We start from the raw sequence: 18,396 nt of genomic DNA on the forward strand, positions 1-18,396 counted from the left end.
TTGGCACTTCAGTGGTAAGCCCACATACGCAGTTTTTGTAGTATGTTAAAGAAATGCAAAGATTGTACAGTATTTGCCTGGCTGTGACACCCACTAGTTGATCCAGGTGAGGAAATACCTTTTTTCGTATAACAGGGCGCGACATTAGATCTCCAGTTGGCATCCAAAAGCAACAACTGGGCCTTGATGCAGATTCTTTCAAAAGCACCGAGAGCAGCTGGGGGCAAAGCGGTGTCTGCCAGTCTCGTTGCAGCCATGGCGACCAAGTAAACACAGCAGCAAATGCTCAGGTTCAACTTAAGCCTCGGCTGGGTGATGTTTCAGTGTCACCACAAAGCTAAATTTGCATGCTGGCAAGACAGCACATGTGCTCTTCTTCTGCCGCCAGAAAGCTGTATGATTCCTTTTAAAATACACTATGCTAATTATTATTATTATTTTTTCATTCTTTCAAACTTTCAGTCATGTAAACACATGATGAACCAAGGACACCATAGACTTTGTGTAATTTGTATTATTTAAAAAAAACTAATATAAGGATGATATGATAATTACTCCATGTCCCTTTCTTATCATGTGATGCATTTGCTTGCATTTTTGTTTCCCCTAATTATTCATATCTAGAATGTAGCAACAATGTATTTATTTTTCAACAAATTTTATTAAAATATATATTTCTTTATATCATTTTCTTTTTTCTTTTTTATTGTTTATTTTTAAAACAATTTATTGTAACCATTCTGTACTTGTTTGCAAAATCAATGTAACACTAGTATGTTTTGGTCCATTTTCGGTGTTTTGCTGCTGTAAAGAGTATTTGATAGCTCACCTTTTCTGTGGGCTGAAGCTAAATGTCAAACATAGATAAAACCCATTCAAATAATGCAAACATCTTCAGTAGCTTGCATTTTGAATTTATTCCAGAGGTATGGAGGCTTGTCAGTCCACATTACACTCATTCATATTCACAGTCAAGCATGGGTGTATACAGCACTTACTTCTCCTTTCAAAATGTCTCTCTGCTGTCATTCCAACTTCCTGCCTTGTTTTTCTCCACATGCCACACAGATCACACTGTGCACCGGAACAACGCCATCGCATTATGATGTCACTACAATACAGCAGATCCTCTTTTCACCTTTTTCAAACCATCAAGACGTTCAAAAACCCACTTTGTTTGCAAGCTAGCATCCAGATAGCCTTTTGTTTTGAACTTAATATTAATCCTTATAGTAAACTGCTTTGTTTAACTTTTAAGAATATTTTATTTATGTTACTTTGACATTTTGGGATACAATAATCAAAAAAAGTGCCTGCTATCTCTAAGTATACAGTCATTCATCACTGTCAATGTTGAACAGAGACAATCCAAGTGCATTAAGTACATTATTATTCATTGATACAAATTATATAACAGACTAAAACAGCACATGTATGGCCTTTATGTGCATATTATAAATACAACAGGTTGAACAGAGAATCATTTTCATCAGGGTCAATTAAATGCATATAATCAATGTTTTACAATAAATAATTCAATAAGAAACATTTGAGCCACATTTTCACAACTTGGCAGTAAAGCATACAGAGCTAAAGGTTAGGGATATGCATTAATTTTCTGCCACATATACCTTTCAGAGGTTTTATCTAAAGGCAATATAGTTACCAATACAATTTATTTGCACTAGTTCACAAATTACAGGATTCCACTGATTGATTGGGATAAACATTAGACACTTTTTGTGCACCATTGCACTTCCGAATGCATCCAGTTAAGTTGCAGTAAAGAGCAAACTATCCATTCTCCCAAAATTCCTTACAAATTACTACACACTCATACAAGCTCGTATATAGGGCAATTTAAATAAAGTTGTGCATTCTACACAACAAAGGCAAATAGACTGACCAGCAGATCCAATTACCTTTAATACATTAGGTTGGAAACCTGCTAAAACAACAGTCTGGATGATTCTTACATGGGATAGGGGCTGGTGTGAATAATCTGTAATGGCTCGATACATATTCATAGTGTAATATTAGAGAAAAATGTCTATGAATGAATTAATCTTGGATGTGGTCTGCGAATGCTGTTAAGTTAATGCACATTGGAGGCGTGTTAAGGATTGTTTTCACAAGTTGATGATCGTAGTGTTCAGTGTAAAAGAACACGAACAGGCCTGTCCTCACAAGACTTTTGTAGGATTTTGTACAAAAAATGTAATCCATTGTAAAGAGTCACACAAACTATAGTTGGGGTGTCCAGCAGGAATGGGCATATTAATTGATTCATTGTTTCGAAAGAGTTCCGCCGATTGTGGGGAAGTGAGGGTTGATTGATCGTGTCTTGAAGTCATGGACAAACGGAGTGCATTACTTGGCTAAAAATAGCAAAGGCGTTGTTGATTTAGGCTCAACTAGTTCATGGTCCAAATGAGAACATTTTCTAAGGGTGTTTGCGTGGGTTTTTCTCCGGGTGCTCTGGCTTCCTCCCACATTCTAATAACATGCACGTTAGGTTCATTGAAAACTCTAACTTCTCCACAGGTATGACTGTGAGCGTGAATGGTTGCTTGTCTATACTGTATGTGACCTACGATTGGCTGGCGACCAGCGCAGGGTCTACCTCGCCTCTCGCGCCCGAAGTCCGCCGAGATAGGCCCCGGTTTACTGATGCTCAATTGACGGTTAATCACCGAAAATTGAGTCGTCATATTGTCGAGTTTCCTACAAAAGTCTCGTGAGGACACTTGCCTGTTCACTGTGAAGTAAGATGACTCCTCTTTGTATGCTTGCAGAATGCTGATACACCTTGCATGTGTAGCAACCCCCCCCCCCGCCCCCCGTCCCCTACACACACATATACATGCATGCAGCAGATACACGGACTCCGACCTCATTACATTCAAAAGTGTAAACATAAAATAAACACAAATAGAGCAAATTATCCACTAAAAATCTAAAAGGAGTCCCGGCTCCACTTCGTCGGTTCGACACACTTAGTGTGTTTTGTTCTCGTAGTGTCATTTAAGGTGCAAGCTTTATTCTCTTATAAAACACACCTCACCCATTTCACACATTTCATCCATTGCTACAGTAGTGCAGGTGGAAACAGCATCCTGGCAGTCATGACGCAGAGAATGCATGTACTTCGAGTGGAACATGAGCTTTCAACTTGTAAACAGTTGGCTATTGTCAACGTGACCAGATAGTACTGAACAACACCCCAATGTCATGACACAATCTATATATAAAAATAATATCTAAATTCACATATAGCTGACTTCACTTCAGACAAATGGTCCCTGTCCTTAATACTGTATGTTTTACTTCCTTTTCTTTATTTCTGGTGAGCAAGTGACTTTTTACCTAAATTGTAGCAGATTGGTAACGCAACATACATTGTGTTTTTTTTTTTACCTTGCAAAATGCTGCCATGCATAGATAATAAAACTCCAATTGACTTTGGTTAGAGGGTGTCTTGAAGAACAAAATGCTGGCTGGGGTTGATTGAAGGCAGATTTCTCTATGTGGACGTCTACAAATGAAAAGTAAGAAACTGGGTTTAGTAACTAGGATTTCAGAAAGTCATACATGATTGAAGTCAATCATTCAGTCAAACAATCAATCAATCCGATCACTTTTCATTAAAAAAAATGCAACTCAAAGTGCTTCACGGAGATAAAAGCAGACAATTAAGGAAACAAGAAAACATAGGAAACAGGAAACATACAGCTCCCTGCCCCCCCATTCCCATCCCCACATCTAAATGCAAACGCAGCCATATGAACACACACACCCGCACGCGCACACACACAAGTACAGCACCTGTTGACTAATAGTATAGAGTAATGGAAAGACAATATAATAACAAATAAATGAATAGATAAAATAAATATAATAAAAATAAATAAATAAAGGGATTCATTAATAAGCAAATGAGTCGGCGCGGGCCGTAATGGCTGAATGCTGACTCTCTGTAGATTTTGTTCTAGTTTTGGGAATAGCTAAAAGGCCGGTGCCAGAGGACCTCAAGACCCGTAAGGGATGACATTATAAGAGCATATCAGGTAGATATGATGGACCAAAACTGTTCAGACATTTAAAAACTAGTAAAAGAACCTTAAAATTGATCCTGAAACACATGGGGAGCCAATGCAGTGATCTTAAAACCAGTGTAATGTGCTCACGCCCTCTACTCTTTGTCAGCACACGAGCAGCTGAGATCTGAAGTATTTGTACAGTGGAGATGTTCTTTTTGGGAAGACCAGAGAGCAGGGCATTGCGCTAGTCTAGAATGACAGGAGATAAAAGCATACATCAGCTCCTCCGTGTTCGCCTGAGAGAAACGGGTGGACTCTGGCTATATTTTTAAGATGATACAAATCTATCTTCATTACATTGCTCAGAGTCAAAAATTACACCCAGATTCTTAACACATTGTGATGGTATAAAATCTTTTAGTTTTCATAAGAGCTTCTCTCTCTTCAGGGCCGAGAGCGATAACTAAAACCTATTGTCCTGGTTTATCTGTAGGAAAATCTTAATATCTAAAATACAGTTAAAAAGGGTATCATTTGGCCCTTTGTCATCAGGCGACACGGCGATGCACAGCTGTGTGTCATCTCCGTAATTGTGGAAGCTGATGCCGTGTCAACTAATGACGTCCCCAAGGGGAAGCATGCATAGATTAAAAAGAATTGGACCGATAATTGACCCTTGAGGCACCCCACGGTCTATTTCATGTGTCCTAAAAGAACACGCATCCATACCTACAAAGAAACTTCAAACTGTGAGATAAGAGCTGAACCAGTTAAAAACAGTACCAGACAGGCTGACCAGGTTTAGGAGTCTGTTTAATAAAATGTTATGAGCTAGCACAATTTCTCGTGTATAATGTGCATTTTTTTCACAAAAAAATTGTATAGGGGAAAATGGAACAAACTTTCACATTTTATAAATGTATGCCACCATCTAGAGGTTATGAGAAAGCTGTACACTTTCAATCCAATATGCCACCGCCACCTAGAGGTTATGAGAAAGGTGTACACTTTCATTCCAAGATGCAACCGCCACCTAGAGGTTATGAGACAGGTGTACACTTTCATTGTAATATGCCACTGCCACCTAGAGGTTATGAAAAAGGTGTAGTCTACACTTCCAATATGATATGTATGACTGCATATATGTACAGTTGTGCTAATAAGTTTATATACCTTGGCAAAATATTTGAAATATTGTTTTTTTTAAATACATCTGATGACTGAACAACAACCATCATTAATTTCTTTATGGTTCTGTTTTGTTTAATGATAATGCTTTTCTGAAATGCTTGACAGTTTAATTGGAATCCCCTCAAACTAAAATTAAATGTTTTGACTGGCCCTTCATGTTTTTCTTAAAGAATTGTACCCATCTTACAAATTCTGCCTGGGCAATCAAACATATGAGCACAACTGTGTGTTTTCTCATTTACTAAATAAAAGTAATTTCAAAATAAGAGCAAGTAAATAAAAAAGCAAGTATTAAGTGTTCAAATAAAGTGCTTAACTACAGAATAATTATTTGAAAAACAACTAACAAAATACAGATAATACTTCATATTTTGATCATACGGGTAGAAGCAAAAGCATGGATTGTAAAAATGCATTACACATAGGTGGAAGGTTTTTCCTGAATTTTGAGATCAACGTTGGGGGTGCGTATTATACATGGGTGCGCATTATACACGAGAAATTACGGTACTGTATCTAAGATGGTGCTGAGATCCAGTAGAACCAAAACAGTGAGTTTTGGGGAATCTGCATTGTACCTGATGCCATTTAAAATCTTTAAAAGGTCTGTCTTTGAACTGGGGTTTGTCTTAAAACCTGATAATTTTTCAGATCAATTGGTTAATTGGTTATTTTTTTTAGTATTTTACTCAAAAATGGTAGGTTGGATCACAGGTCGGTAACTATTTTTTTTAGTATTTTCTTATTCGGCAACAGCCTCACCACTGCCGTTTTGTAAGCATTGTAGAAGACCACCGGCTGGAGAGGGTAATTCACCACAGTTTTGACCATACTCTATTGGTTTAAGATCAGAGGAATGACCGGAAGAATATTGCATTTCTTTGATGTCAAAAAGTCTTGAGTTGCTTTCATAGTATGTTTTAGGGCTGGGTGGGGAAAGTATGGCCACATACGTTCCATTCTTTCATCCGGCCCAGAAATTATTTACATTATGAAGAGTCCTTCAATATTTGTTGCATTAATTTAGACTTTCTTTTACTGAAATCAAGTCATCTTTAATTTTTTTCTTATTTTTACTCATGTATCTCATTTAAAAAAATCAATAAAGTTAATTGGTTTATTGTACAAAATAGTATTAGTGAAATAATAAATGTTATATGAACATTTAACATGCACATTTATTTGATTATTTTCTGTCTAAAAATGTTTTTGTTTTTATAAACACATTTTAACATTTTTGTCTTTTATATATGTTAAGTGGACTGCACTAATATAGCGCATTTATCACAGTGCCCAAAAGTGCTTTACAAATCCTCACATTCACCCATTCACACACACATTCAGACACCACCGGGTGACTGCCATGCAAGACATTTTAGGGTTCAGTGTCTTGCACAAGGACACTTCGACATGCAGACAGTTGGAGCCATGATTCGAACCAGCTAACTTTCGGTCACTCGACGATCTGCTCTACCGGCCGTTTATACCTCATCCTCAAATGATCTGACCCATCTGTCTGTTTTAAAAATCCAATCAAGGTTTGCCCACCCCTGATCGAGGGAAGAACATGCAAAGCTTTTTTAGTTGTTTAATCTGACTTTCCTGGTCTTAAATGTTTCATGTGCACCATAGTGTGAACTCTCTGTCTCTCATGTCAAAACTGTAGACATTAACATTGATAACATTGATATGCCTTCTCCTGAATATAATTGCCTTTTGTCGATTGTTTTGCGTATTGTTATTCACCAAGGACATGATTCTGCTCTCCTCATATTCGTTGTCTTACTGCAAAACTCAAAAGAACACATTTTGAGGGCAAGTACATGAAGTATTCTTCAATCGCAGAGTCAGTGGCCTGATCCAAAATCAACAGAGTATGCTTTTCACTTACTGAAGACAAAAGTGAAGACAGTAAGACCCACACACAAGCAGCAAGTAAAAGTGGCTATTTGGAAGGCCTGGGGAAAAAAAATCTCCAGCTGAGAAATTCTAAATTTCGTGATGTCCACAGGATCCACACTTCAGATTTGCATCCAAGTATTGTTAGGTTTGAAATTATATCAAAAGTTCAAACATTTTTGAGGCCCTGAAAATGGAGGTACTCGCCATACAATCACGTCCATAAATGGCAAATGCCATATTTGAATGTACAGTATACTTCAATCATCTGCAGGGATTCAAAACACAGCTCAAGTGGTTTATGTAAGAGTAAAGCGAGTACACTGCTCTCCACCTCCGGCTGCCCGTTTTGGACTGGGCAGAGGGGGAGGAGGCTGTAAAAAGTTGACCCCGTCCCAGCCCGGCAGACTCGCTTCAACGGCAGAGCAAGCAGCAGCATCTGATCTCTCCCAGCAGCTGTCCTCTCCCTGCATCAGCACAACAAATACTTTACATTGACCTGACCTTTTCCTCCTGCTTCACTATCCCAGCCATGCCCCGCTACACACACACTCACTCACACACACACAGTGTTGTTCCACTTCACACCACTACTAAAGCCCACACTGAGCCCCTGGCTGCCACACAACTGACAAGAATCTCACCAGCTCACACAGTTGAATTCTTATTCTGACACCTTGGTTGACAATAGACTGGAACAGATTGCAAGTGTGACTGACTCAACCCTTATTTATGGAGAATATACGGTACTGGCTTTGTTTTTTTTTTATATAATGACACTTTTTTTTTTAAAAATAACATTCATTTTGACATTCTAAACCAGTAGTGAGACACATTTAGCATGATTACTCCAAAATTACACTATCAATTTCCACCAAACTTTGCAGAGGATTTTGTGCAGAAGACAAGAAGAACACAAAATTGAATCTTGATAAACATGCAGCTGCAGCACTGTTTTTCTTACCATATGTATCCCTATGTGGTACGGTGGACGACTGGTTAACACATCTGTCTCACAGACCTGGGGATCCGGGTTCAAATCCGGCCTTGCCTTTGTGGAATTTGCATGTTCTGTGTGGGTTTTCTCCGGGTACTCCAGTTTCCTCCCACATTCCACAAACATGCATAGTAGGTTAACTGAAGACTCTAAATTGTCCGTAGGTGTGAATGTGAGTGTGAATGATTGATTGTTTATACTCTATGTGCCCTGCGATTGGGTAGCAATCAGTTCCAGCATGCCCGCAACTCCAGTGAGGATAAGCTGTATGGAAAATGGATGGGTGGATGTATCACTATGACATCGTCATCCTGCTCCTAGTGTGACGCGTTCTGAGACAACTTCTGTTGTGATTTGACGCTATACAGGGGCGTAAGAGCTCTTATCACCAGCTACCATACTTGGCGGGTGGAAGCATCAATGAATGCTGTCTTTTTTTAAGGGTGGTAAATCGGTCTATGATTCTGTTGTGACTCAGATGCTGACGTGTGTCTTTTTCAATTAGCATTATTTTAAGACTGAATTCTTCCCCTTCAAGATACACTGAAACACAATTAATAACTGATCAATAAAAAGACTAATGACATGACTTTGGCTCACAACACAAGAACTGTTTGCTCCCAGAAGTCGCTTAAGATTATTCTTTGGATGCATATCTGACTAAAATAAAAAAATCTATTACTTTTAAATTTAAAAAAAAGGTAATAATAAAGTGGTCTTGAAAATATCTGGCACAGGTTAATTTGGCTTGTATTTATTTCTTGACTCTCCGCTTTCTAATCATTACGATCCTATTTAAAATTGCAAGTCAAAGAAGTCTTCTAGGATGCACCTTGACTGAAATGTTTCATATTTCATGTCCATAATGAGTTCCATATGATTCCTGGAATGCATCACAAATGGCTTTATTCTGTGAAATTCTGTAGACTTACATTTCCAGTTCAATATGGGTGGAGGAGTGATTACTATTATTATTATTATTATTATTATTATTATTCACTGATGACAAGTATTGAGAATGAGGTCAGCTCCTGATTCATGATGTGAATTTATGCATAAAGTTCACTCTATAACCTCAATCTTTATGTAAACAGTCAGCCAACAGTCCTACATTCCTCATCACTGCTGGTAAAAACTAATTAGTTAGCTCAGATCCCCAGCTAACAGCAGAAAGTCCCATGCTATTACAAAGTAGCTTGTAGCTTGTCAATTAGAGTGGACCCCGCACACTTGCAGTTTGTCATCCCCGGATTTATCTATCCACGGATTTATTTAAATTTGTTTCCTATTTTTTTCCCCTTTAAAAAAAATAATCATATGTATTTGTTTTCTTTTTGGGGGGAGAAGCAATCCCGAAAAGGCTTATTGGCGGTTTCCCCCCGCTTATTCAAAAATATTTTGGGTTAAAAAAAAACTAAATTTATATTTGGGTTTAAAAAAATATATATATTTTTTTAAACAACCAAATCATTTAGGGGGGCTTAAAAATATTTTAGGGGGGTTGAAGCCACGCTAAAATACTATAGGCCTAACGTCGCCACTGCCGCTATATAAATAAAATTTTATTGAATTCAATGGAACTTGCCCACCACCATAGAATGACAATGGCTCCTGCCATCTACTAATCTTGTTCTTCTTTTCCTTTCGGCTTGTCCCGTTAGGGGTCGCCACAGCGCGTCATCCTTTTCCATGTAAGCCTATCTCCTGCATCCTCCTCTCGAACACCAACTGCCATCACATCTTCCCTCACGACATCCATCAACCTTCTCTTTGGTCTTCCTCTAGCTCTCTTGCCTGGCAGCTCCATCCTCATAATCCTTCTACCAATATACTCACTATTTCTCCTCTGGACGTGCCCAAACCATTGAAGTCTGCTCTCTCTAACTTTGTCTCCAAAACATCGAACCTTGGCTGTCCCTCTGATGAGCTCATTTCTAATTTTATCCAACCTGGTCACTCCAAGAGCGAACCATCTACTAATAATCCTCCATTAACCAGGAAATAGCATACAAACCTACAAACATACAAAGTTCTTTGATTGGTTTTTCCTTGTATTAAAATGTCAGACTCGGCAGAGGTCTCCGCTCGAAAGAAAAAAAAGTCATTTAAACTGACTTAATTCGAACATGTACATCGGTTGCACATGTTTCAAATGTGGTAAACTGACATATATTATTTCATTCTTTTTCTATTATTAAATTACATCAGTTTACCATATTTCAATCATGTGCAACTGATGTAGATGATCAAATTGAGGCCTGTTCTGAGCAACATTCTTGTTGTATGTGATCATCATTGCCTTGCTAAAACAAAAAGTCTAATCTAAAGCATGGGGAGAACATGCCAGCTCCACACAGGGAAGCCACAGCCCAGATTTAAACACACAACCTCGGAAGGGTGAGACAAATGTCTTAACTGCTTGACCACCATGTCACATCCAAACATTGTACACGTTGGATAAGAATGAAATGTAACAAAACTGATTGCTTCTGATTGGAGCTCATTTGGGCGAATCTCCTAGCAGGAGTTTATCAATGTAGGAAAGTATGAATTCCTGGTTGGGTATGTACATTCAAGTCATTAATCTGTTTGATTCAGGAGGCGAACATCTCTTCTTTCCTGTGATATTTTCCAACACTCAACATCAAGCATGTAAACGAAAGTCGAAATAGTCAGACGGTGCTGTCATGCGGAAAATCAGGAACTTGAAGGATGTGGTTGAAAAATCCCATCAAGCCCAGCGAGAGTTCCTATGGCTCGCGTTACCCGTCATGAAGCTACTGCATGTCTATTAACGCTGACATGCCACAGCTGAACTAAAAACTTAGTATGCATGTGGTACATGACGATCTTCAAACGGCAGAACTTCATGATTATAGACAACCATCATGTATCCCATTGGGAATCTCAGTTATTTATGAAACTGTATATTTATCAACAACATCCAAGCTTATTATGTTTCCGTCAGCACATTTAAATCAGGTCCGGCCTCTTACATCTTACATTCTGGACAGCAAGCCATTTATAAGATTACATCAGCTGTATACAGTGCGTACTGTAGCTGTATTCTTGTGAATCCCTATGCCTCTACAGTAGTTATAATAATAATAATAATAATAATAATAACGTGCAAATGCTACACTTGAAGGCTGGAGCTGAAATTCGTACCCGGAACCTCAGAACTGTGAGGCAAACATGCTAACACGGTGTCCTCTTGCACTGTGTTGCCCATGGTATAAACATTTGTATTTTTTGCTTTGTGCTTTCCATATGTTACTTTAACACAATCAAATTGTTTGATTTAGAAACTGGCGAAAATGTTCAGCGTCATTTTGAACAGATAAAAGCATGGAGGGATTCATTTATTATTGGTACCCAATTGTTGTTACAAGACTTCGGCTAGAAACTGGTCTTTTAGAGCCATAATACGGAACAGTGTGTTTGCTTTTGTTAGGATTTTGCTCCTGGGCTCTCCTTGCAGTGAAGTGAAATGAAAAATGAAATGATAATATATGAAGCCACTGGTGGTGGCCGCATGTGTTCTATTCCCGCTGAGTGACAGTGTGAATGTGAGTGTAAATGCTTGTCTGTCTCTATATGTGCCCTGAGACTGACTGCCCTCCTGTCTAGTGTGTAGTCCGCCTTTCACCCGAAGTCAGCTGGCGTAGGTTTCAGCTCCTGGCAGCCCTGAACATGATAAACGTTTTTTAAAAATGGATGAAATGATGCTGAAATATGATCATACATTACTAAACATACATTTGAAGAGTTCAGGCGCAAAAGTTGGCAGACAGACAACATGGATCTCTTTTTCATCACAGCAGACTGCCTATCATGGCATCATTTGATGTTGCTCTCTATCCCTGCCAAGACCAAACGACTCCTGTGGAAAACTTGATGAAAATGTTTCTCTTCAGAAAACGAGCGCTATCCACATTTTACTGCAGAAAGCGTCATGTCCAGTGAAGCCAATCAAAGCCTGTACACATTTACATCATCGCAAACTTGTCACTGCTCAAGTATTTCCTACAAAGTGTCCCTGTTAGTTTTTATTCACTAGCTTCGATTGTGCTTGAAAGTGAGCATAAAATAGGATAGTTGCATGAAACAGTCCAACTGAGATGATGTCATGAAACTCATCAGGATCAGTGAGATGGTTTAGTGATCAGGTCCACAGATTCTACAACCCCAATTCCAATGAAGTTGGGATGTTGTGTTCAACATAAATCAAAACAGAAAACATCCATCCATCCATTTTCCGAGCCGCTTCTCCTCACTAGGGTCACGGGCGTGCTGGAGCCTATCCCAGCTATCATCGGGCAGGTCGCCAGCCAATCGCAGGGCACATACAAACAAACAAGCAGTCACGACTCACATTCACACCTACGGGCAATTTAGAGTCGTCAATTAACCTACCACGCATGTTTTTGGGATGTGGGAGGAAACCGGAGTGCCCGGAGAAAACCCACACAGGCACGGGGGAGAACATGCAAACTCCACACAGGCGGGGTCGGGATTTGAACCCCGGTCCTCAGAACTGTGAGGCAGACGCTCTAACCAGTCCTCCACCGTGCCGCCAAAACAGAAAACAATGATTTGCAAATCATGTTCAACCTATATTTAATTGAATACACTACAAAGACAAGATATTTAATGTTCAAACTGAACAGCTTGTTTGGAATGTGTTGCAGCCATAAAATTCCAAGTTAATGATTATTTGCTAAAAACAATAAATTTGATCAGTTTGAACATTGAATATCTTTTCTTTGTACTGTATTCAATTAAATATAGGTTGAACATGGTTTGGAAATCAATGTATTCTATTTTTATTTATGTTTAACACAACGTCCCAACTTCATTGGAATTAGGGTTGTACAAGACAGTTTGGCTGCAGTCGAGTGGGTTGACAGCATCTTGAGGTTAGCAGTAATAAATAAGAAAATGGACTGTGCAATGAATGTGACTTCTCCTTCACTTTGAAGGGCTAATTTCAGTAAGGTTGAGGGTTCAAGATCTGCTACTTTGGTTGTCATTTTGCAGGTAAAACTATGAACAAGTGTTCAATGTGGACATTTGGAGAATGTGCCAACTTACATGTGCAATGAGGTGTCTTTTTGGTCATCTGTGCTCCACCACAAAGCTCATTGTTGTTCCGTCGAAGGAAGGGGGGGCGATAATTCTTGGACCTTGTTGCGTTGTGATGCTGATAATCGGCTTCCTGTCTGAGCTTCCTACGACCGAAGGTGGCTTCATGTGTCCCAGCGGGGCCTCGGCCGTGGCGCTGTAGTAGGGGCTCTCTGCTGACAGAGCGTTCACTTCCTGCTTTGCGGTTGTGGTGTTTTTCAGCTTTTCTCTTCTGTCTTCAGAGTGACTGGGAGACGGCGGCAGCAAGGCCTGACCTTGCAGAGTGGGCGACGGGATGAATCCCGGGTAAATCATGTAGGTGGGTGCGAATGCCCCCGGGCTCAGGGCCAGGGGTGGCAATGTGAGGGGGACGGGGGTAACTGGTGCGATCGGCGCCACGGGTGAATGCGGCACATCCACGTACTGACCTGTCTCTGGGTCAAACAGCCGCTTTGTGGTGGTCTGGACTGGCGTGTCTACTAGATAATAATGTCCTGTGGTTGGGTCGAGGAGCATTTTGCGCTGTGTTTGAAGGCCTGCCTCTGGAGGTGGAGGTGACAGAGTGGCAAAAGGTGGTGAGAAACGCAACACTCGCTGTGTTTGCGGGCCGGCTACAGGGTGGTGGTAGACAGATGAAGCTGGGCACTCAGACATGAATAATCTTTTCTGCTCGGGTGTCTTGACGTCAACCTGTTGGCTGATGCTTGGCTTCATCTCTGTGTAAGCTGTCTCCTTGTTGGCCACTTTGATCTCATTGGTGTGCGCCAGGCCCGGTATGGTTAAATAGTTCTCAGAGTCACTTTGTGTGACGCTGGGATTAGTGGGACTGATTTGGACCTTTCTCTGTTCCACCTGCTCTTGTCTCGCAGGTTCTATTTTCACAGAGAGAGGTGCGGCTGGTGTCTTGGAGCTTTTCATAGACTGTAAAGACGAGCTTTGGTGTACAGGGCTAGCAACCGAGCTAATGCTGACGTGCGCCTTGTTGCTTTTGCCGAGGTGAAGGACGCTTTTGTTGCTGAAAGTTTTGCGTTGCGCTGACTCGTCATTGCGACGAACATGTGTAATGTTCACCGGGCCTTCTTCGCTCGTTCCAGGCTCTGCTGTTGTTTCTTCTTCTGCTCCTTGCTCCTCATGGGCGATGAGTGACAGCACATGGCTGCCCATGATTGGCTGCGGAGGCTGAGCTTTGCGTTTCCATTCGTTTCGGTCAAAAACATAAAGCTGTTCCATTGTTTTGACAGCAGCTTTGAGTTTTTCTATTGCAGCTTGTTTGGGAATTCTGGGCTCGACTCTCTTGTCGGCTGCCTCGCTCGCAAACTTCTCCTGCCTTTGTTTTACTAGTTTTTCAGCTTCGGACTGGTCAGGATTAGGTTGCTTTGGTATGACAGGTGACACTTTGCTGGTAGCACACTGTGGCAGCACATCAGCTTCTGTTTCTTTTGGTGATTTATTTGTTTTCACTGAGTGGCATTTAATAACAATGGGAGAAGGCGACACTTGTTTCACTGGCTCCTTTTTGGCTTTCTCTTCAAGCTTTTCGGCGGGTTCAAGTGCACCTTTACTGTCGCTATTATGCAAAGAAACAAAGCGATACGAGCTTTTCACCAGTTTACGCACGTCTCGGACACGGTAGATTGGCGTTTGAAACTTGCACTTGGTGTCTCTGACGTCTCGAACGGTAAAATTTGGGATCTTATCCGAAGCAGATAAAATATGGCATTTGGCATCACCTGCTCCCCGAAATGTGTTGAGGGAGCTTATTTTAGGGGTTAACAGGTTGGCAATATTCAGGGCCCCTCCTTTATTTTCCTTCACACTTCTCAGACATATTTTGATCTCAGGTGTTTTCCCGCTTTTGTCGCTTTCTTCTTTAGCAGGTGTGTTTCCTGTCTTGAGCATCGTCTCACAGTCTGCGCTTTCCTTCTCTTTGGAGAAACGCCGACAGCTCGGCATGAAAAGAAGTTTAGTGAGCATGTTGCTCCTGTCTGATTCCTCCTTCGCTTTCTTTGCAGCTGCAGAGAGCTCAGCCTCCTTCACTGCTTCATCATCCCTCCAGGAATTAAACGCGCTGCTTTGACTGTGACTGAGCCCCGCTTTAGGCTCCCTTTCGCCTGAATCCTCTATCGCATCGGTGCTTCTCTGCTCTTCTGCGGGCTCACAAGAACTAGGCCTGCTGCCCTCGAAAGCCTGGTCGTCTCCAGAATTTGTGTAACCTGAGCCCGATTCAGAATTCTGCCTTTGAAAGCCCCTCCTGTCATTCCCCCCATCCAGAAAGCAAGGGGAGAGCGCGGGGTATGTGTCTGAGATCTCACCTCTCTCCATCTTGCGCTCCTGCTCAAACTGCATCTTTTTGGAGATGACATTTTTAAGCAGGCTCGACGCAAAGATGGCCCTCTTTTGTGTGCTGCCTGTGCTGTCTGTGTGGTGATACTGCATTTCACAGCCTGACCTGGCCAACACTGCTCCATGCACCTCCCCGGACCTGCTCTTGCTACTTTTGGGTCGCCTGGTGGCTGCTTGTGTGTCTAAATTGCACTGAACATTCAACGTGACCCCTCGCTGATCTTTTGTCTCCGCACCTTTGCACAAAGATGCTTCCTGATGAAAAGTTAGTCTCTTACTACCCTGTGTGTCTCTTCTACTTTCAACCGTCTCATTCATTTCCAATGTGGCGCTGGAGGTCTTGTGCGCAATGACGCTTCGCTCTGCCCCCCGCGGGATGTGTCCATAATTCCAATCCACGTAAGCAGACCACTTGTTTAGATCGTATTCCGACATGGACGACTCACTTGAAGTGCTTAAATTAATCGTATCAAAGTAAGGACACGCCAAGCTTCGGAATGACCTGGCGGTTAAATTACGCACCTCTTTATCGGCGTCATCCAGCTCACTGATGGAGCTGGAGGCGCCACTGGAATATTCATTAATGTCCTTCCGTCTTAGTTTGGTTGCAAGGTGCTGACGGCCGGGAGCGGGGATAAAATACTTGGCTCTGTTATCTCCCAAAGGTCCCGCTCTCACGAAAGAGAAGTGGCTCCTGTCTCCAAAGCGCTCGGCACCCACGTCCGTAATGCCGACAGGCTCCTCTTTGGAGGATTTGATCGACAGGTGGATTTTGTCTCCGATGATGTGGTTTTTGCACAAGCTTTCATCTGAGCTGGCGCGTTTCTCCGAGTCGCAAAAATCGCTGTCATCCTGCTCGGTGCTCACACCGAGTTTGGCAACCTGACGCCTGCCCTCCAATATCAGAGTCCCAGTTCGGGTGTCGTCGCTTTCAAACGAGGCGTAATCCACAAAGGAGTACACCAAGTTGTCATCCTCAAAGTCCCAGCTGGCACCGCGGCCCAGGTCGTAATCAACGTCGTGATCAAGTTCAGTCAGTTGGATTTCATGCGTGGTGATATAGTGAGACTCGTCCTTTAGCGTGTCCGTGCCACTGTGCTCGGACAGAACCGTGCTGGCACCGTCGTCCGACTCGGTTCGGCTGTTCAGGTACATGTCCGTGTACTGGAGCTCGTCCCCCTCGCTGTAGTCGCTCGGGTCCATTTCTGCCTGGAGCCGCGTCTCATCCCCGGAGTCCTCCTCGTAGGAAAGTTCAGCTGGAGTTTTCACAGTGGGTCCACTCAGGTCAACTACGCCGCCCATGTCTACAGAGTCCACAGAATCCACAGAGGCTGGTCCGCGCAGCCCCTGCCTCGAACCGTCACTTTTGACAGAGAGCTGGCTCCCCTCGCCGGTAAATGTTACTTTCACAGTCTTGGCGCCGTCCGGTCTCGTGTCCAAATCCACATAGTTGGACTGTCTTTTTGTCTCAAAATGTACCTCGGTGTCCTTAACCTTATCCTCTGGGAGCAGCATCCTGTGAGGTCCGGGGCCATCTCGGTAAGTGAGAGTTTCCTCCGCTGCTTCCATGAGGTCTGCGATGTTGACCCGACACGGGACGGAAAACTCTGCCGGCTGCCAGAACGTGGGCACGGACAGCCACGAGGGAGGGAGGGAGGGAGGGAGGCAGGGAGGGAGGGAGGGAGGGAGGGAAGAGAGAAAGAGGAGGGGAGGATGGGGTAGAGAGGGTGGGACTTGTGGGGAGGCTCGCCATCATATCGTAACTTCACCCTCAAATGTGCTTTTTTTTTTTTTTTTTTAATGGCGTTAGTTGCATGTGATTTGCGGCACGGTGGCCGACTGGTTAGAGCGTCAGCCTCACAGTTCTGAGGACCCGGGTTCAATCCCTGGCCCCGCCTGTGTGGAGTTTGCATGTTCTCCCCGTGCCTGCGTGGGTTTTCTCCGGGTACTCCGGTTTCCTCCCTCATCCCAAAAACATGCATTAATTGGAGACTCTAAATTGCCCGTAGGCATGACTGTGAGTGCGAATGGTTGTTTGTTCGTATGTGCCCTGCGATTGGCTGGCAACCAGTTCAGGGTGTACCCCGCCTCCTGCCCGATGACAGCTGGGATAGGCTCCAGCACGCCCGCGACCCTAGTGAGGAGAAGCGGCTCAGAAAATGGATGGATGGATGGATGCATGTGATTTTGTAAACTGTACATGCAGGACCTTCAAGAGATGAACAGCTCCTAAAAATAACATTCAGCATTTGGAGACTTTTAAAACAACAATATGCAGAAGTGGAAAAAGTACACTGTAAAATGTTACCAGGTTTTCACAATATTTTATGATTTTCACAGTAAAATACTGCATTTAGAATTGAATTGTGAAATCAGTCTTTTAGTGTATTATCGCACAGTAAAGTACTATGGTATAGCAAGCATTTCATTGTGTCTTTCAACAGGTTTTAGTAGTTTCTGTGCATTTTCCCAAAAGTTTTTGTGAAAAAGACAGCTTCAAATCATATATTACCGTGCACTTCTCTCCCGGTTCATCCAATGTTTACATTTGTATACTGTACCTCCAAAACACTATTATTGCTACAGCAATACTATGCAGCATCTTCACAATAGCAAACTGTCCATTGAGAAATTGTCTGTTCAATAATTTAACAGTATTTACTTTGTTGTCATATTTTTTTTGTTATAATATTAGAAATGGGATACTGCCTCCTAACAGTGATTTATTTGCCTATGTCCAAAAATTCAAGTGAAGTCATAAACGCAAGAAGACTCTTAAAGGCAAAATAATCCTTCTTTAGG

At 42.0% G+C, this 18,396-nt stretch overlaps 1 protein-coding gene across 1 annotated transcript; it reads right to left on the reverse strand.

The window, feature by feature from the left end:
• Positions 1-1,043: 1,043 nt before the first annotated feature.
• On the reverse strand, positions 1,044-17,230 carry LOC133477499 (uncharacterized protein C4orf54 homolog). The gene is made up of 2 exons (XM_061772313.1): positions 13,222-17,230; positions 1,044-3,535 (listed from the first exon to the last, which is right to left on the reverse strand). The coding sequence occupies exon 1, from the start codon at positions 17,161-17,163 to the stop codon at positions 13,246-13,248; it is 3,918 nt and encodes a 1,305-aa protein (XP_061628297.1). The 5' UTR covers positions 17,164-17,230; the 3' UTR covers positions 1,044-3,535; positions 13,222-13,245.
• Between the last annotated feature and the right edge of the window lie 1,166 nt (positions 17,231-18,396).

Source organism: Phyllopteryx taeniolatus, chromosome 4 (assembly GCF_024500385.1).
Source record: "Phyllopteryx taeniolatus isolate TA_2022b chromosome 4, UOR_Ptae_1.2, whole genome shotgun sequence".
NCBI classification, from domain to species: Eukaryota; Metazoa; Chordata; class Actinopteri; order Syngnathiformes; family Syngnathidae; genus Phyllopteryx; species Phyllopteryx taeniolatus.